General features: G+C 36.1%; 2 protein-coding genes across 2 annotated transcripts; one reads left to right on the top strand and one right to left on the bottom strand.

The window, feature by feature from the left end:
- Window positions 1-9,398: 9,398 nt before the first annotated feature.
- LOC114498881 (olfactory receptor 51H1-like) lies at window positions 9,399-16,454 on the top strand. Its single transcript, XM_036028924.1, has 2 exons — window positions 9,399-9,503; window positions 12,642-16,454. Exon 2 carries the CDS (start codon window positions 12,696-12,698, stop codon window positions 13,650-13,652), a length of 957 nt encoding a protein of 318 aa, XP_035884817.1. The 5' UTR covers window positions 9,399-9,503; window positions 12,642-12,695; the 3' UTR covers window positions 13,653-16,454.
- Window positions 16,455-20,049: 3,595 nt separating this feature from the next.
- Window positions 20,050-21,450, bottom strand: LOC114500624 (olfactory receptor 51H1). Its single transcript, XM_028517347.2, has one exon. It carries the CDS (start codon window positions 21,415-21,417, stop codon window positions 20,467-20,469), a length of 951 nt encoding a protein of 316 aa, XP_028373148.1. The 5' UTR covers window positions 21,418-21,450; the 3' UTR covers window positions 20,050-20,466.

Genomic DNA, 21,450 nt, shown 5'->3' on the forward strand with positions numbered 1-21,450 from the left:
ATTGTCATTAACACAGTGGAGTACCACATGGTGCTAATAGCTAAGGTCACAGATTCCATCTCTGTAGAGACCACTTAGTCACTTTGCTTTGCATCCCCAGGCTAAGGCCTGAATTAATTCAAAACCTACCTGGGGTATAAAATGACCTCTTCTCCTGCTAGGGTTTGATCCCCATCCCTGGTACTTGTACACTGCTGTAATAAAATCAAATCTGTCTGAAACACAACAGTGAGCTTGACTGGAACCCCTTGCTTTCCTGTTATTTTGGCTCACTGTTTTTCTTTATCTTCCCTGTACTTTGCACTTTCTTATTCTTCATAACATTTCTTGTTATTTATAGGTGCCATGTTTTCTGATGGATCAAGTATCATTAGCCCCACTCCCCACACCAGTCTGTGGCTTTTCCTTCATATGCTGGACTTAATTAACCTGGGCACTCATTGTGTGCCAGGCCATCCACAGCTCCTCCCCTCCTTGACACCTTTCAAGGGTCCTTTTGTTGCTGTAATCCCTGCAACAAACCTGGGTAACCAGATCCCAGCTCATGGGCTTATCCTGGCTCATCCCTGTCACTTGTGCTCCTTTTCAGGAGACGGTGCATTAATCTCTCTGTGCCCAGGATACAGCTAAATTTCTCCTAGACTCAGGTGTCTTGATTTCTCCTCTCATTTCCTTTCAGATAACTCCAACAGGTGTGATCTATTGGACCTGGGAGCCACCCTCAAATTCTTTTGCTCAAGTTTAACACCATGGTCAATGGAGCTGATACCATTGACTAAATTAGTTTGGCTCCTCAAAACACCTATAACCCCATATCCAGATGCTGTGTCAGGCTCCCTGTTCATTGTATCCCTCCCTATATCTTCATCAACCTAGGATCCAGGACTGTCTTTCCTCTGATGTCTAAACTATAGAAAGGGCCCACTATCTATCTCCTCTCTTCGATGTTCAAGATAGCCATTATTAATGTGATAAATGAATTTGGCCTAATTAGTTGGAAGAAGGGACAGAATAAACCATCCCTGGGTTCTTCCTTTTCTCAGATCAACATGTGTGTCATTTGATGTTACATTTCAGGAGCTCACAGTATGGTGCAATGGCTTTCAGATAATCAAGGTGTAGATTTTCACTTTGCTACTTTCTAACCAAGCTACTTCTCATCTCTAAGCTTCATTTCCTCATCAGTAAAAAGAGTTGGCATGTAATGTTAGTGAAGTGTCCAGGACAATGCCTAACTCCTATTATTTACTGCACGCGCCCCTCTTTGTTGCCTAAAGTGACTTTCTCCCATTGGATAATTTTTGAGCACCTGATACATTCCAGGTATTATTATAGGCTACAGTAGTAAACAAGGGAGGTAAGATCCCTTCTTTATGGATCTTACCTTCCAGTAGGGGGTGATGGGCAATACATGAGTAAACAATTGTGACAATTCCAGATGGCTCTATATACATTCTATGAGACAAACAGAGAAGGGTCATGGGATAAGTGGAGACTGACTAAATGCTATAGAAAAGTTGACATTTCTGAAGGTGATGTTTAAACTGAGACCTAAATACTAAGAATGACTAGCCATGTGGCAATATGGTTGAAATATGGTCCAGGCAAGTTTTGGGTGGTAAGGTAAGTCCAACTGAGGCATTGCTGAGGAATGGAAATGTGGTCAATGCACTTGGAGTAGAAAGAAGGAGGAAGAGACTGAAATAATAAGAGATCGGGGATACTTACAGGTTTATACCTTATATTGTCAAACCAGTTATGGTTAGGATTTTTTTATTCTAAGTACAAAGAAAGACCCTAGAATATTTTAAAAGCAGAGAAGTATAAAAATGTGATTGGTGATTTTAAAAAGCTACTTTTACCCACCATGTAGAGCAAGAATGGACTTCAACAGGCAAAAATGGAATTAGAAAGATGTTTTGAGGGAATATTTCAAAGCAGGTAAGAGGAAAAGTGACTCATTATGCTTCTCAAAACAACTGTGTTCCTGCATTTGCATATACTTCCAGGTGGTTAAAAGTCTTTTATTTGCTCAGGAGAGAAATTACAAAATTGTATTCCTGTTGCCTGAATATTTACCAAATTTTGCTGAGTGTCTGTGATGTTATTCATATTGTAGTTTGTTCTGCCCTGTTGTCCAACTCTCATTAATGCTGACTTTCCTTTTGTCTCCTGTTGTCCATTGTCCCTGCCCCTTCTAAAGAGTGTAACTGATCATGTCATTTTCTTCCACAGAATTTTTCCCTTGTTTATTCTCTGTCCCTTGGATAAAATTCAAATTCTTAAGGCATTCAAGGTAGGTAATACTCCATTTCTAATATTTTCCACTCTTACCACTCTCCTCCCCTCATCCTCTGGGGCTACTATATTGTCTGATGAAAAGGCCTGGAACCTTTTCACCGACTTGCTTTTACCACATCCTCTGCCCTCTGTCTGGAATAGTCTCCCTAATAGCTCCACAAGATAAAACCCTAATGATTCCCTAAGACCTAGTTTAAATCTCTCTTTATTCATTAAGTTTCCTCAGTCTTTCTTGCTCTCTACCAACTAACAATGACCCTCTTAATTTTAAGTACCTCACCTTGGTCACTACAGCCCATAACACATTTAACTTTACTTGTAGTTATTTTAATATTTGCTTTGTTTCTTTTCCAAATTTTGCATAGTGTTTTTATTATGAAAAACACATACAATTATCATGTTAATCATTATTAAGTGTACAGTCCAGTAGTGTTAAGTATGCTCACAGTGCTGTGGAAAAGATCGCTAGAAACATCTCATCCTGCCGATCTGAAAGTCTGCACCTGTTCAGTGACAACGCCCCCTTTTCTTCTCCCCGCAGCCCCCAATAACCACTGTTATATTCCTGTTTCCATGAATTTCACTGCTTAGAGACGTCATGTAAATGAATCTTACAGTTTTAAAAGGGTATCATTCTTATTTTTTGACAAGTACAAACTGTGTTTTAGTGATGCTCTCTTATTAAAAATATAATAAACTACTTCCTCTTTCTGTTCCCAGTTGTAAACTTACAAATTCTCTCTGATGATACTTGATATTATCCAAATAATATTAAAATGGATATTTGGACTTCATCCACTAATTCAAGAAAAAATTTATGACATATTTCATATAAAGACTCAAAGATGAAGTTTTCACCTTTAAGGAGATAAGTAGTTATTCTTGATCAGTTTTTTCTATGTATACATGTATTTTTAAAAAGTCTTAATAAACAATTTGATAGATGAAAGGTTTTGTAATTCATAGTTATATAAACAGCTTTTGAAAACAAAGTCCAGCTCAAGGTTATTTTGTTTTAATCAAGTAAAATATAGTTTTTAAAAAAATGTCCATATCTGTAAAATTAAAAGCGAACTACATCACTTCAAAAGAACCTATGCACTCCAATGTTCACAGCAGCACAATTTACAATAGTCAAGTGCTAGAAGCAACCTAAGTGCCCATCAATAAATGAATGGATCAAAAAATTGTGGTATATTTACACAATAGAATACTATGCAGCAGAGAAAAAAGAAGGAACTCCTACCCTTTGCAACAACATGGATGGAACTGGAGAGCATTATGCTAAGTGAAATAAGCCAGGATATGAAAGACAAATACCATATGATCTCACCTATAAGTGGAACCTAGTCACAAAATAAACAAACAAGCAAAATATAACCAGAGACAGTGAAATTATGAACAAACTGACAGTAACCAGAGGGGAGGAGGAAGGGAATCATGGGGGGAAAAGGGAGAGGTTTTCAGGAACATGTATAAAGGACACATGGACAAAACCAAAGAGGGGTAGGATTGAGGGTGGGAAGTGGGGAATGGCTGGAGTGGGGAGTGGTAGGGGAAAATGGTGATAACTGTATTTGAAAAACAATAAAAAATTAAACAAAATTAAAAAAAGCAAACTACACATAAAGAAGAGCATGTGATGCATTGCAAAAGACACAAAGCTCTATTCTTGTTTCATTGATACATACACAGTGGTGTTAGAATTAAGGGAAGAAAAAACATAGTATAGTATATTCATACATAGAATTATTACTTTTAATTGCTCAGTGTAATGAGACGAAGACTAAAGATATTAATAATTATTTACAAATTTAATATTTTATTTTTCACTCTATTTTAACATGTAGACCTGATTATGCAATGGAGCTAATAAATCATTGCTAGAAAGACATAGTAGTACATATCAAAAATTTACTATTCAAACATTTTAAACAAAATCAAATCAATCCAATGTAATAACAAAGAAGTATTCATATAAGATCAAATAGCTTTTGGGAATTTATGTTCCTTTTAACTGCAAAATATCTCCTTTACTAATAGCAAAGTACAATTCAATAATGAAATTTGGCAAGGTAGTTAAATATTACCAGATGAAAATGCAGAAGAAAAAACATAAAGTACACTTCTACCTTCCATGTAGGTCACTCTGGTTCCTTTTTCTCTGGGAGGTATTGAGCAGCAGAGCAAGTGATGTCCCACTGACATCAGGACCAATGGCCCTCTCACAGGGTCAGAAAGGGAAGGTTGAATCTAAACAGATGTCATGGTGACACAGCTTGCTTTCAAATGCTCACATGCAGGATAAAATGGTTGAAACATTCAGAGGCTGATAACAAATAAAACTTGTATCTCATGTATGCCTGGAATGAAAGGCCATCAAGAAAAGTAACAAAGGCCAAACTCAAAAAGAAAGGAAAGAAAAATTACAATGGCCATTGCTGGGAACTTGCTCAGAGTTTTTGCTCCTTAAGCATCATCACCAAATTAGGAAGTGTGCTGTGTTGAAGTCCTCAGAGACAGCAATGAGAGAGGAAGAACAGCCACAGAAGAGGAAGGAAGAAGTTGGTGGAAATGGAAACAAACAGGAAAGATGGCATTGCCAAAGCAATTGGATCTCACTCTCTTGTTTCTGAAACAATTGAAAGCATAACTTAAAACAGCAGAAAAAATTACATTATATTTAATACAAGTTTTACAAAAATGCTTAATGAAAAAGTAAGTCCCAGGCTAGGAGTCAAAATTCACAAATCACCTAAAAAACAAATGCTTTTTATGCAAAATATACATTAAAGAACCCAATAAAAACAATGGGAAAAATATTTAGACAGTTCACCAAAGAAAATATATGGCAAATAAACACACAAAAAAGAGGCTCCACATTATTAGTCATTAAAGAAATATGAATTAACCCTGGCTGGTGTGGCTCAGTGGATTGAGTGTTGGCCTGTGAACTGAAGGGTTGACAGTTTGATCCCCAGTCAGGACACATGCCTGGGTTGTGGGCCTGGCCAGGTCCCTGGTGGGGGGCATATGAAAGGCAACCACACATTGATTTTTCTCTCCCTCTCTTTCTCCCTCCCTTCCCCTCTCTCTAAAAATAAAATAAAATCTTAAGGAAGAAATATGAATTAAAATGACCATGATGAGATGTCACTATATATTAGAAAAACAACAAACAAAAAAAGGTGGGGATAGGGGGAGATCATTGAAGGTGCTGTTTGGAATGCAAAGCCCCTAGGACTCCTGTACAATGCAAAGAGATATCCATGCAATGGCATAACCATCCTGAAAAACAATTTGATATTTTCTTATAGAGTTAAACAGCTTAGCATATGACTGGGCATTCCACTTTTAGGTATTATTCATGACAAATAAAAACTTATATACATATACAAACCTCTACATAATGCTTACAGCAGCTTTATAACTGAAGTTCCTTCAACAGCCAAATTAATAAATGGAATACCATTTATATCCATATAATGGTTATCCATACAATATACTGTTTAACAATAGCATGGATAAATCTCAAATGCATTAAGTGGAAGAAGTCAGGGTTGAAAGATTACATTCGTATAATGAACTAAAGTTCTAAGGTCAGACAATAGGTCAGCAGCTGCAAAGGGCTTGTGGTGGGTGGAAAGGGTGACTGTAAAAGGGGAGCATGAGGGAATGTTTTGGGATTGATGGAACTCTTCCATATCTGGATTAGAGTGGTGGGTATTTGACTCTGCATTTTAAACTCATGGAATTGTTCTACAAAAAGTGAATTTCAGTGGATATAAATTTAAAAAGCATTAAAAAAATAAACTCTCACGAGAGCATTTGCCAATTTAATTTAAAAATTTACCTTTCAGAGGAGAGATAAGAGGGAATTTCAGGAGAGAATGGGAAGGGTTCACAGGAACAAATTTAAAGGACACATAGACAAAAGCTAGGGGGAGGGTGGTAATGGGAGGACAGTGGGGAGGGTTGGGTGGGTGGGCTGGAATGGGAGTAAAAGGGAGAAAACTGTACTTGAGCAATGATTAAAATAAAATAAAAAAATAAAAAAAATTTACCTTTCAAGCTCATCCATCTTTTTTTTTTTACATTTTTCCTCTCTCTTCCATTTTCTCATTATATATTCCTTACTTGTTTCCTGCTCCTTTCCTTTTTTTCCCCTTCTTTCCTTTATTCCTGCCATTTGGATTGAAGCATCTGTGACAAGTTCTAGTAATCCAGTTTTTCAAATGCCGCAGAAATATATTAAGAACGAATACATATGAAAGAATATGTTTTGAGGGAAAATATGCTCTTTCATTAATGCTAAAATTTATCTTGATTTTACAAAAACTGCTTAAAGATAGACAAGTTATATTGCACAGTCTTACAAATTATTTGCAACTATGTTTTCAACTTGTCATGATTATGTTCTTTAATGAGGCTTTCATACAAAATCAAATTTAGGTGGCAATGAAATTATTTAACTAGATATAATATGACATCTATCAAATTCAAATTTGGCTAGCTTCAAATGTTATTAGAGTAATATTTTCTAAAGAAATTGACAAGAGAAAGAAGAAATAGGAAGAAACAAGCATAAGCAAAGAAATTTATTTTATGTGAATAAGGAGGATATTATTGAAAAAGTCCACATAGGAGAAATAGAAGGTCTGAATTTGTATAGCATTGTTAGAAACAGAAAGAAAAAGACAGTATGAGAAATATTTAAGGGGTAAATTATTAGGACTTATTATTTATTTGATGATATATTTATTTTCCTATTTTACATGACTAGATTGATTGAATTACCAACTGACATATACAAAAAGGTATAGAAGAGAAAGCAGAAACTTGTATAAACATTGTTTTTAAAGTTATGGATTTGTTGATTTTGATAAATATATGTGATACTGAGGTAAAGATGATGACGGCCACCAGGATATGTATATGTATGCATGTGTGTGTGTGTATGCATATATATCTGAAACTTAACACAAGAGTCAGTATCAGAGATATAGATTTGCTTATATATGTAGTTGAATAAATATATGTGTGTGTGTGTGTAATCTCCATATTTATAATGTGAACAAATTCTTGAATATATGTAAATTCAATTGCCAAGGAAGAAGGTGAAGGAGAAAAGCAACTGACTAAGTAGAAGATGGAGTCAAAGACATGAGGAATGGAGTGGGGTTACTATTGAACCTGAGAAGAAGCAATTTACTTAATTCTGGGAAGGTAAAAGTGGGTGTCAATGTATTTCAAGAAGGAACTGGGAGAGGTGGATATTGAGAAAGATTGGATCAAAGTATCACAATTTTCTGAATGAGTAAGGGAAAGATTCACTGTAAAACATGATGGGAGTAAGATTGAATGGGGGGGTTATAAATGTGGTGAATATTTGACATTGCTTTTGTAAAAAATTTTACTGTATTTTTTCTATTACCATTTATCCCTCTTATACCCTTTTCCACCTCCACCCAGACCCTCCCCACCAAAATTGTTTTTGATAGAAATGAGATTAATATCCTATCAAGAAGAATTCGAATAATTAACTAAAGATAGATTCTCTAAATATACAGGATCATGCAATCTGATCCATTGCATAATCAGTCTGTATTCATTTTCAACTTTGAAGATGTTAACATAATAAAAGAGAGATTGTAACATTTGTTTAGTCCTATATTTGTGCTGGTAGTATATGACAGAAAGTTAAAAGAAATCAGAGTCTGAATGAGATACAAATGATCAACCTGTAAAAGGAAAAAATAAGAACAGAAACAAAAAACAATGTTGGCTGAGAAATTGGAATAAACTTACAGTGATTCAGTTACTCCAAACCTTATTTGTCAACACAGAAGACAAATATGAGTAACAGTATGAGTTAAGCATCATAAGATGACACATATAATGAGCAGTGAAATTTAGAGGTTAAAATATAGCAAGTAAAGCAATTTCACATTTTAATTACTTCAAACAGAATTAAAAGAATGATTTTACATATGAGGTAGAGATAATTTTTATTTAAATTTAAAAACTAAGTACTTTGAGAGTCTATGGTTTTGAAAGAGTAATGTACATTAATATTAAATTACTCTAGGACTATTACATAGCTAAATGGTGAGTAAGAGAGTTTAGTATATGAGCCTCAGTTTATATGAGCATTTTTTCTTTACCTGGTCATGGTAACCTTCAGTATCCAGGAAGTCCAAAACACACCTGAAACAGTGAGAATCCCCTATCTTGTTATTTCTATGCTGAATATAATTTCTATAACCAAATTCTTACAATTACATCAAGAATCTAGGCCCAGTGTCAGTGAGAGTAATATTCAGCTTATGCACTCCACAGGAGGACTGGAGTAATGATTATTTATGAGGATTATGTGATGAAATGATGAAGCAAATGTGATAAATTACAGAACTGATAGAACTCAGACTTAACATTAGATATTGTTATTGTTATTATTAGGGCTGCTGTTGATATTTTGTTATTCAGAGGGCAGGTAGGGATAGTGATAGTACCTGAAAATGATTGGGTGTTCTGGCATATTCATTGTCTCTTGACTGGTTGCGGTACTGATTAATGACTTACTCAGGGCCACCTGCTTTTCTTTTGCATCAAGCATGATAGTACTGATCAGGTTAATAATGAAAACTGAAAAATGCAGGAGAGACATCAGGAAAAAATATTCATTAGGGAGTCATTTTAACTTTTGAATTCATAGGAAAATGGAATGGGAAATAATAGTCACTTTTCCTTGGGGTATTTTTGTTCATTTGTTTTGCTGTGTTTTGGGACAAATAAAGGCAACTATTATTTATTTTAGGGCATGGAAATAGTGAAGTGGCTAAGATGGCCCTGAGACACTGTGATTGAGCACTAAGCAGTTTTTGGAACTCCCCCAGACACCCAGACACACACACACACCCCTCCTGTTTTTTGTAGCTGTCTCAATACTATCTCATTTCGTAGACACGAGAATCTAGGAGGTGATTTTACAGCCCTGGAGAGATTCCTCCTCAATCTTGGAGCCTCAGGGAATACCCTTGTTTGGGTAGATCTGTGAAACTCTCCACGGCATGGTATGGGGAGGGGTTTTGGAGCAGCTCAGGAAATAAAACTTCTCACATAGGTGGTGGCAATGGTTTTGCCAAGAGAGCCTCAAATTGCTTAAGAATCCTCTCCCATCTGGGGACACTCTTAGCAACCAGGTAAGCTTTAGGGCAAAATCAGAGGTTAAAGTTGGTTTATCAACAGAATACTGTAAGATATCATCACTGAAATTTGCAGTTGCACCCCAACCACTTCTTTCCGTGTCCCCTTATCCCTCCTTTCACCTTCATTCTCTAGTCCAAACACTCCATGTCCTTGTGTCCTTGCCTTCTTGCTCATTCACACCTGCTTTAAGGGGCAGATGTGAAGACAGCTTTTTCAACCTCGTGATGAATAGGTCATCTTTTTCATAGTGATGGATAGATATCTGATTTTCTATAGTGAAAGCATTGTTTTAGAAAGTAAGGAACTCCCAGTCACTTGAACTAACTAACGTAGGCAGAAGGTAAATTTCATCTATAGAATACTGAATGAGTGTTTCTATATTGGTTAGACATTGGACTTTTAAAAATTCCTTTTGTCTAGAACCCTAGAATGATTGGAGTTTAAGAATTTTCTGGTAAGGAAGGAAACTGCCTCTGCCATCAGGTGAGGAGTGAGTACAATTAATCTCCAAATCAGGAGGGTTTCTTTTTTCCTGTTTCCTGAAGTCCTCCCTGCCTATTATATATACATCTTGGTATAATAAAACACTAATCAGTAAACTTCTTTTAAGGCCAGTCCCTTTTTCTACCATCCGTGAGTACCCTCAAATGCCTGGAAACCTGAAAGTTTCTCTAGTACTTACAGCAAATGAAATTGTGCTTATTTGTTTGTTGCTATTTATGCAGTAAGGAAATTTGTAATTTTATGTTATTGTTTACCTTCTTCTTCAACCTAAGATCTAAAATAAAGTCATGTAGCTTGTGGTAGCCTAGAGAACAGATAAAAAACACACGGTCTATTTTTGTTCATAAATGTGGCAATATGAACAGCAGATGATCTGTGCTACATGAAACTTTCAATGGGAGAACTCAGGATCTAAGAACTTACTCTTCAGGGGACAGACTTGAACTCTACCTGTTTTCTAGATCCTGAGTAACATAAATAAAGAACATAATGTAAAGACCTATATCAAGGAGTCAGAAACTTGCTCAGAGATGCAGTTTTGACTTGGTTTTCTCTAACTGAATCCTCAAGCCCCATTGCACTTAATTTAATTTTTCTCAACAAGGCTCTGCCTCACATGTACCCCTCCCTCCCATCTTCTCATCTGTTTTGCTACTAACGAGGTGTTTGACTCAGGGAAAGTTATTCTCTTTACCTAGGCTTCAATGTCTTTATTAGTAAACTGTGAAATCAATTTTTACTCCTGCTATCTGTTGGATTTCTGTTTTTCTTATTTTATTCCTTTTCTCTCCTTCCTTCCCCTCATCCTATTTTCTCCTTTCCTCTCTTATTTGTTTACCTCTTAAACTTTTCTCTTGTTTCTGCTCTTTCCTACAATTATTAGAAAAATGTAAATATTCTTTTCTCTCAAAAACTACCAAAATACACAAAAACTAAAGCAACAGTTTAGTGGAAGAACAGAAAATGTATGCTGACAATTTAATAGTCCAGATATTCGTACTAACACCTCACTGTCTTTCCTAAGAGCAATGGAAATAAATGCATATTTTACAGAAAAAGGAAAAATATACTTAGACTGAAAAATGGTTAAGACTGGTGAAATCTGAATCAGAAATCTTTCAAAAAGCACTTTTTGGAAAATTTCAAAAACAGTCATAATATGTTTTTTTGATGCATCATGGGCAGGGGTCATCCAGAAGTGCAAACATAACCTGGGGTTGAGACACTCAATATTGGTAGAACAGAAGATAGATTATTAAATAGTTAAAAGAGCCACAGAATTCAACTTTATTATTCTTGCTAGAATAGAATCTATCAGTTTTCACTTCTACCAATTGCAAAGAACTCTGACCAAAAAATTCAAAACAGACAAACAAAACAAAATATAAGAAAGAAAGAAACAAAACCCCCAACAGTAGCAGTGAGCACATATGAAGGAAACTTTTTATTCCAAATAATCATAGTAAAAAGCACCTATTTTATTTTCTAAGGCTTTTGCATCCTCACATGGCCTCTGCGAGGTATTATTGTTGTCCACATATTCCATGTATAGGGCTCTACTGAGGAACAGGATGAACTAGAATCTGATCACAAGATATGTGGATCTATAGTCCACATTCTTAACACCACATTGTTTCTTAGTCAACTTGATTCTAATCAATTGTTGAAGGCAACTGATGTGTTTCTGAAAGCCAAACACTTCTCAAAGAGAGTCAACTCTATCTCTGACTGGCATTCATATTTAAAGTTGACTGGCCCCATTAGGGGGCCTTTTGGAGCAAATATATTTAGTGATTCTGGTGACATGAGCATGTCTTCCAGATCCCTACTAATGCCTCTATACTGACTCTCAATCAGAGTATAACATGCCATTATGAATGGTCACTGTGCCTTAGCAATAGAACTGCCAGACCATCCTGATCGTAACAACAACAACAACAACAACAAATTCAGGTAAAGTTAACCTATAAAAAGAATTGCTGTTATTGTTTTCCTAAGTATAATTTGCTCCCTTTCTACTAAGACTTCACTAGAGTAAAGTTGACAAATACATTTTACTTCATTTAACTAGAACTTGCTGTCTGAAGTTCTTGGGTTGAGAATGACTCTGAGGCCATATCCAGGCTCAGGGTAAATGAAAGGGGGTCAAGCTTTAATGGAAGCACAGGCATGTGCCCTGGGCATTTCCATCCCTGCCTTACATACATGATTCATTGTGTTCACAGGAGTTCTAGGCATAAGGAGAGTGGTGGGTGGGAATGACATCGTTTCAGGAAAACATATAATTAATATTTTATATTGATTTTGTCTTAGTTATTCTGTCCTCAGCCTCTGATTCAATAGTTTAATAGTTCTTGATTAAAAAAAGGAAGGAAAGGTCAAGAGAGGCAGAATTTTTACCTAACACTACAGTGTGTGCTTTAAATTTAATATGACTTATTTGAACGTGGGTGGATCTTTTTCCCTTGGCCAGTAGAAGCTTTCTCAACAGAAAACACTTTGGAGTAGTAATTTCAGGGACTTAGTCTTCTCTTACACCCTCCCCCACCCATGTGAAAATATAATGGTTCTACTCCCAAGGAAGTTAGATCCTAATATCTTGTTAATCTCTGTGACTGTATTTTCAGGAAGCCATCCATCAAGATCAAGCTCTTTCCTCATGCCTATCTCATACAGACATCATGGCAAATAATAACTACTCCCACTTCCAACACCTTTACTTTGTCTTAACTGGGATTCCAGGGCTTGAACAAATGTACTACTGGATGGCATTCCCACTGGGTGCTATCTATGTTATTGCCCTCTTTGGGAATAGTGTCATCATCTCTACCATCAAGTCTGAATCGTCCCTGCATATCCCCATGTACTACTTTCTGTGTATGCTGGCTCTGGCAGACATGGGACTTGCCCTCTGTACTTTGCCCTCTATGCTAGGCATATTCTGGTTTAACTACAAATCCATTGCCTTTGATGCCTGCCTTGTTCAGATGTACTTCATCCACACCTTTTCGGCCATTGAGTCTGGCGTGCTGGTGGCCATGGCCTTTGATCGGGTGGTGGCAATCTGGACCCCCCTCAGGTATAGCACCATTTTAACCAATGGTGTAGTCTTCAGAACAGGGGCAGTCATCTTGACAAGGGCAGTCTGTGTGGTCTTCCCTGTGCCTTTTCTCATCAAACGGCTCCCCTTCTACCGATCCAATGTCCTGTCCCACTCCTTCTGCCTCCACCAAGATGTGATGCGCCTTGCCTGTGCCAGTACCCGTGTTAACAGTCTCTATGGCCTCATTGCTGTAATCTTCACCAAGGGCTCTGACTCCCTCTGCATCCTCCTCTCCTATGTCTTCATACTCCGAACAGTAATGGCCATGGCCTCAAGGGAGGGCCGGCTGAAGGCACTCAACACCTGTGTTTCACACATCTGTGCTGTACTCATCTTCTATGTGCCACTCATCGGGGTGTCTGTCATCCATCGTTTTGGAAAGCACCTTTCACCACTGACTCATGTCCTCATGGCTAATGCCTACCTTCTTATACCCCCTGTGCTGAACCCCATAGTCTATACTGTGAAGACCAAGGAGATACGAAGGAAGATCATCCAGATATTTGTTCGAACCAAGATTACTTCAGAGAGTTAAGGTCCACCAGGTTGAGAGAGGAAGAGTCTATTCTGTAAAAGCTCAATTATGAATATAATGAATAAAGGTTTATAATTTTTTCACATTTCCGTGTGATCTGAATTGGGCAAAAGAAGATTTCCCTGCTCTCACAGTATACTTTCCTATTGCTGTGCCAAGCTGTTTTTTGCCCAGTAAAGGAAGAATGGCATCTGTAGGAACTGTTCAATGTCCTGCTCTTTAGCCCTGCATTTGACATATTACTGCTCAAGACAGAGAATATTATTAATTCCATTTTAAATAACTCTTTTAAACAGAAATAGGCCATTAGTTTTATGCTTTCTAAACTAAAGCTTATTAAATTGATTTAATTTAACATTGTAGCTCAGAAGTTAGAAATGACTTCTATCAGCTTAATAGGGAAGAGATAAACTATTCTCATTAAATAATAAGAGAACACCTGGGGATAATACCTTATTAAATAAAAGAAGAATCAGAAAAATGACTAAGTCTTAATATTAAGAATATAAATGTGTACAGTTGAGCAGGGACAATGGTGTTGCATAATTTGGGATCAAAAGAGTAAGGGGAATTTTAGCTCTTTCATGTGTGATACTGGGTATTCTCTTACTGCAATTTTAAATTTTGAAAATGGAAATAATATCACTTGGCTTCCAGTGTTGTACAAAATTAAATTAAATCATATGAATACAATTATTTGTAAACTCTGAAGTGTTGTGCACCGATAAGAAGTGTTCAAAAATATCACGTGTAAGAGAATAAGAGAACATGTATTTATAGACTTGCCACTAAGTAAAAGGGACAGTACCAGAGCCTTTTACATGTTATCTTATTTGATAATTATGGCATCCCTATAAGGGAGAATGTTGTCCACTTTTTTTAGGTGAACATAGTAAGGCAAAAAGCAATATATTTTTTGGCCTAGACTCAGGCAGGCAGATTTCCTGAAGAATGATGGATACCATCTACATTGTGGAAAACAAAAAAAAATGGGACAGTTAGAATGGGAAAGACACTTATTGTAGAGGTTTAAAAATAATTATGAATATTGTTTGAAGACAAACTAAGTATAGGAAGTAGGAGAAACAAGGCACATGTGTACACAGAGTTATTTGTGTCCTTTTACATGGTCTAGATGACTTTTTCCAAAGTATTTACTATTTGTTAAAATCTAAGACAAAAGATTCTTTGTGACTTGAGTCGTAATTGTAATTATCTGTTAATCAAATCAGTGGCTATTTTAGAAGTTTATTAGGGCAGACCCTAGCTTAGTTAAGATTAATGTAGTAAGAGGATGCATACAAAAAATGAATATTTCCATTTAAATACTGTTTTCAGGTTCAAGAGGCCTTACTGAATTAGTATCAGGTTCATAAAAAGAATCTTTATTATTCTTTTCTATTTCTATAAGAAACATAAGCAGACATTTAACAAAACCAAAAAGTATAAAAAACAACATTTAAATATGCTGGACTCTGAGGAGAGCTGAGCTCTCCCACTCCTGCAGGCACTTGTTAAGAGTTTGCCAACACAGCTGCAGTCCTGAGTCTGGGGAGGGGAATGCAACTCAGAGCTAGGGCTCATTCTGTTCTTTGGATGTCAGGGGAGGGTCCTTAGAAGCAGTGCTAACTGATCAGTATCCTCAGGACTCATCTCCATGAGGACTTTAGGATCTTGGGTGTTTTCACCCATATGTGGTGCTTGAAATTTAATCTATGCCAAAAAATTCTAAATCACACTCTACCTTTTAGAGGCAAATAGAAATGTTCTTCATAGTCATTGTCTTTGGTGCTTTAGTACATGAATACTAAGTTTGAAACTAGGGTACTTGTGCAGGAGTTAGTGGGTTTTCCTGTCTTTTTCTGTTTCCTTCACTTTTCTTTACAGACGATCATAATGATAGCCACAGCAATGGTAGTGCTAGCAGCAGTAGCAATACCATCTACTAAATAATAACCACAGTAACTGGTGTTTTAGACATGGTCTCATTATTCCAAGAATTAACTCTATGAGTGCATATATTGAGAGCAAGGGCTTAGGTGTCGTACACCCCGGGTTGAAGTTCTGGCTGTGCCACTTATTCTCTGTGTGGTGTGAGTAAGAGATCTAATTTCTTTAATGGTAATTGTTCTAATCAACAAAGTTTGAATAGGACTATTGTGTATTTTGTAGAGCTATAGAGATTAAAAGAGTTAATGCATTTAAGGCTTAGCTCAAGGCCTGGAAATAATAAGCACTGAATAAATATCTGTTGTTATTATTATTGTTATTATTCTCAATTTAAAACTCACACACACACTTTGGCAGAGCGCAATTATGTAACTTGGTCGAGCTCACATAGCAAGTAGGTGGGCACAGCCACAATTTGAAAACACACCATTACTCTAGCTCTAAGATTAACAAGCAAGGGACTGTAAATATTTGTAATTCATATAAATAAATCAAGTTGAAGGATGATTAAAGGGAAAATATTTGATTTGTTAATTAGAAAAAAGTCTGGTCATGGAAAACATAGATTTCATGTAGCAATGGAGACAAAAGTCAGACTGCAAGAGTTAGAGAAGGTGCTGCAAAGTGAGGATGTGGATTATGTGTGTAGACTGTCAGTAAAGAATTTACATTTTTTTATTTTGCTATGCTATGGTCCTATCAGAAAGCGAGAAAATGGTGGTATTAAAGGGCACTTTCAGATACTTGTCCCTGTTATCCCAGTTTGTGAACATTAGAAATATATTCTATGGTGGCTGGTTTTTATCCTTAGAGTGACAGTTTTCAAATTTTTGTTTGTACATCTGCATAAGAAAGTAAAAAAGGACACTTCCCAATATATTTATATTTTATTTTATTGAAAAACAGACACTACTATACAGATACCACTATACTAATATCATATGTATATGATAACACATTAAGAAAAATAAATATTTTGAAGAATGAGATAAAATTAAATATAAATAAAATTTCTATTCTTTTCTCTTTGTAGATAAATTGATCATAATCTATTCTGTTTGAGATTTATATTTTCCATTTAGATAGCATCAATATTGAGGCCTTGGCTGATATTTGCATTCTGCACAAACCAACAATTTTCAAGTGATTTTTATTGAAAATGTAAACTCTGTATCAATGTTGCAAATTTAGTTTTTTAATTAAATTTATTGGGGTGACATCAGTTAATAAGATTGTATAGATTTCAAGTGTATATTTCTATGATACAAGATCTGTATATTCACTGTGTGCCCACTACCCAAAATCTAACCATCTTCTGTCACCATATTAGTTTCCCTCTACCCCAACCCCTCCCACCCTTTTTCTCTCTCGTCTTTTACAATCTCTTTTAATAATGCTTTATAGTTTTTAGTATATAAGTCTTTTGTTAAGTTTATTTTTAAGCATTTTATTCTTTTGGTTGCAATTACAAAAGGAATTTTTTTTTATTTCTTTGAAATGTCATTATATATAGCGAGACAACTGAGAATGACAATATAATGAGAAATCCCAAGTAAACAAATTAACATTACATCTTAGATAACTAGAGAAAGAACAAAAGCAACCCAAAGTCAGCAGAAGAAAGAAGATATAAAAATTAGAGCGGAATTGAATAAAATAAATAACAAAAAGACTATACAAAAATTAATACACAAAAGAGCTGGTTATTTGGAAAGATTAATAAAATTGACAAACCGTTGGCCAGACTCATATGCAGACTGGTGTTACCACTTTGGAAAGCAATGTGGAAATACCACAAAAAATTAAAAATGGATCCGCATTTTGACCCAATGATCCCACTTCTAGGAATATATCTGAAGAAACCCAAAACACTAATTCAAAAGAACATAAGCACCCCTATGTTCATTGCAGCATTATTTACAATCACCAAGATATGGAAGTAGCCCAAGTGTCCATCAGTAGATGAGTGGATAAAACCACTATGGGACATTTACACAATGGAATACTACTCAGCCATAAAAAGAGAAAATCTTATCATTTGCAACAGCATGGCTAGACCTGGAGAACATTATGCTTAGTGAAACAAGCCAGTAAATGAAAGATAAATACCATATGATTTCACTTATATGTGCAACCTAATGAACAAACTGAACTAACAAGTAAAATAGAGGCAGACACATAGACAGAGAGCAGGATGACAGCTATTGTGGGGGTGGAAGTTAGGGAGTGGAAGGATCAAGCAAAAAGGAAAAACTATTAAAGGACATGGGCAACAGTATAGTGATTGTAAGTGGAGGGGCATTAAAGGGGTTAAATGATAATGGAAAAATACCATAAAAATTTTTGAAAAAGAAAAAATATAAAAGACCAATGTAAACAAAAACAGAAAGAGAAGTTACCACAGACATCACAGAAATACAAAGTATCTTACTTGAATACTATGAAAGCTTATATGCCACCAAATTCAATAACCTAGAAGAAATGTATAAATTCCTAGAATACATAACCTTCCTAGACCGAATCATGAAGAATTGGAAAACCTAAATAGATCAATCAGCAATGAGGAAATTGAAACCATCAACAAAAACCTTTGGATGCCAAAGTCTTGGGAGTGGATGGGGTCATCTTCTTGAGAAGAGTCTTCCCAAAGGGCAGAAGAGTCTGAGTCCCAAGGGCAAAAGCAGCTTAGCTTGCCTGCATCCCACTGAGCATGTTTCCCTTGTCCTTTACCCCTCTCCTGGGCCTTGTATTATAAATATATACAAAGGGAAGGGGTAGATGGGGAGGGGTTGTGGGACTGAGGTCTCACTTCTCCTCCTCCCTGCTCCCTTGGTCCTCAATCCCTGGGGATGTTTGTTAAAAAATTAAAAAGAAATTTTAAAAATGAGGAAAAAACTCTCCAAAAAATAAAAGTCCAAGACCAGATGACTTCCCTAGTGAAGTCTACCAAACATTCAAAGATTCAAAATCTATCCTTCTCAAACTCTTTGAAAAAATTAAAGAAGGGCAATGCTTCCTAACACATTTTATAAAGCTAACATAACCCTGATACCCAAAGCTGGTGAGACTAACATGAAAAAAGAAAACTACATAGCAATATACTTGATGAATACAGATGCAGAATTCATAAACAAAATAGTAGCAAATCAAATACAACAATACATTAAAAAATAATACATCACAATTAAATGGGGTTCATTCCAGGGGCACAAGGATGGTTCAACATATGCAAATCAATCAATGCATTTAATAACACACTACATTAAAAAAAAGAAAGTATAAAAATCATATGATCTTATCAACAGATTCAATAAAAACACTGGCTAAGATACAACATCCACTTATTAAAACAATAATATAGGTATAAAAGGAAAGTACCTTAACACAATAACGGTCATATATGACAAACCCTCAGCAAATTTAGTCTTAATCTGTCTCTCTGTCTAGTTTCATCCTGGCAAGCAGAATCTCTTACTTAAAGATTCAACTATATTGATTACCAGCTTACCATTCATGCATCTGTATCATAGAATTACTGGTTCCTTCTCTCTCCCTGGAATTTGCTTGTAAGCCTGGGAAAACTTGAGACATGGGTTGAGTCTCAATTCACAGGTTTTAGAACCAACAGATCTGAATCTGAATCTAGTTCTGCCATTTAGAAACTGTATGACAGAACAAGTGACTTAACTGCTCTAAATCTCATTTTCCTCATGTGTAAAATGTTGATAACCTCTATTCTCAGATTGTTGGGAGAATTATTGAGATAATATATTAAGACAACTAGCATTATTAGTTATAACTAGCAAATTAAATGAATATGATATTGCCATGTAATACCTATGTAACATAATTATATATGTATTTCTTTTCAGATAAAATATCAGGAATTGAGAAGAAAATTAGTGTATTTTTCTCTGTATCTCCAGGGTCTAGCATTGTGACTGAAATTTCATTAGTGTTAAATGTGCACTTATTGAATGAGTAAATAACCCCCTTAGCAACTTGATTATGTAATTATTAGCAAAATACTTATAATAGATATTAGTATCAATGCAAAGGCACATTGCATTTGACATGCTCTTCAGCACACTTGGGTGCACTGTTTTTTTAAACTTCTTCCCAGTGCTGAAAGTTTTTGTTGGTCCTCATACAATGTTCACCAGCAATTTTACTTGGTAAAGTTTTGCTGTATTCCTTAGTACACAGCAAAATAAACTTCACTCATGCTGAGTCAAAAGAGAAAAGTCAAAACACCTATCACTCTATTAGATATGTGGTTGAAAACTAGAACTATTATTAAATCTGTAAAAAAGTAATATCCCTTAAAAAATAGGTATAAACTAAGTAACCACAGATATGTCTTTTAATTTTATCTTAGGCACTCTTTACCCAATAAATACTGAAACATAAAAGTAAGTGCTATTTAATTCTGTAAGTTTTCTTTGCTCTATTTTAAGGAAAATAATGCTATCTCAGAAATGCTGCTCTTCAGCAGTGATATAGGACTTTTATAACCCATATTAATTTAATTATTTTTAATAGATAATTAAAGAAAAATATTACTTAACATTATGTGAATAAATATTCATGAACATTATCTAGATAAACAGGTGACGATTTATGCTCATCTCCAGTTTCAAAGAAGAAAAATTATGATGGTAATTAGATTAGATTTTGTATGTAATTCCAGATATCAAAATGTATACATCTCCAAATGGAGTATACATAGACCAAGAATGACCTGTGTTATATCTTTACCCACATGACTTGCCCACCCTTGAATTCTACCAGATGTGTATAATTTGACTGCATTATAACAGCTTAAAATGCTATTATTCTGCAACTCACATTTGATTTCATTTTCTTAGGTCCTGTTCTTTCTTCTCTGGAAGATGTAGATGATCCGCCTTCGTATCTGTTTGGTCTTCACACTGTATACGACAGGGTTTAGTACAGGGGGGAGTAATAGATAGATATTGGCCATGAGCATGTGTACTACTGGCGATAAATGCTTCCCAAATCTGTGGATCATGGTAATGCCAATGAGGGGAACATAGAAGAGGAGCACAGCACAGATGTGAGAGAAACAGGTATTGAGTGTTTTGAGCCTTTCAGCTTTGGAAGCAATGCCCAGTACAGTCTTCAGGATGAGCATGTAAGAAATGAGAATGATGAGGGCATCCAGCCCCAATGTGAAGATGACTATAATGAGGCCATACAGGCTGTTGATGCGGGTGCTGGCACAGGCTAGCCGCATTGCATCTTGGTGGAGACAGTATGAATGGGACAAGACATTGGAACTGCAAAAGGGTAGTCGCTTTATAAGGAAGGGCACAGGGAAGACCACACAGACTGCCCGGGTGAGGACAGTTATTCCGATTTTGCCAATGATACCATGGGTGAGAATGGAAGCATAGTGTAACGGGTCGCGGATGGCCACAAATCTGTCAAAGGCCATGGACACTAACACTCCTGATTCTACCACTCCAAATCCATGGATGAAGAACATCTGTGTGATGCATGCATCAAAGGAAATCTCAGGGGCATTAAACCAGAAGATTCTGAGCATGGAAGGCAAGGTGGACATGGAGAGACTAACATCGGTTACAGCCAAGATGGAAAGGAAGTAGTACATAGGCTCATGGAGACTCTGGTCTGTCTTGATGACAGCTAGGATGGTACCATTTCCCAGGAGAGTCAGTGTGTAGAGAAATCCCAGGGGAAAGGCCATCCATGGATTTTTATCTGGCATCCCTGGGATACCTGTCAAAATGAAACTATGGTGGTTGACAAGCGATGCATTCAAGTCCATCATGGTATTCTCATCACCAGGTGAGGCTGTATTCTC

This window comes from Phyllostomus discolor, chromosome 6, assembly GCF_004126475.2.
Source record: "Phyllostomus discolor isolate MPI-MPIP mPhyDis1 chromosome 6, mPhyDis1.pri.v3, whole genome shotgun sequence".
NCBI lineage: Eukaryota > Metazoa > Chordata > Mammalia > Chiroptera > Phyllostomidae > Phyllostomus > Phyllostomus discolor.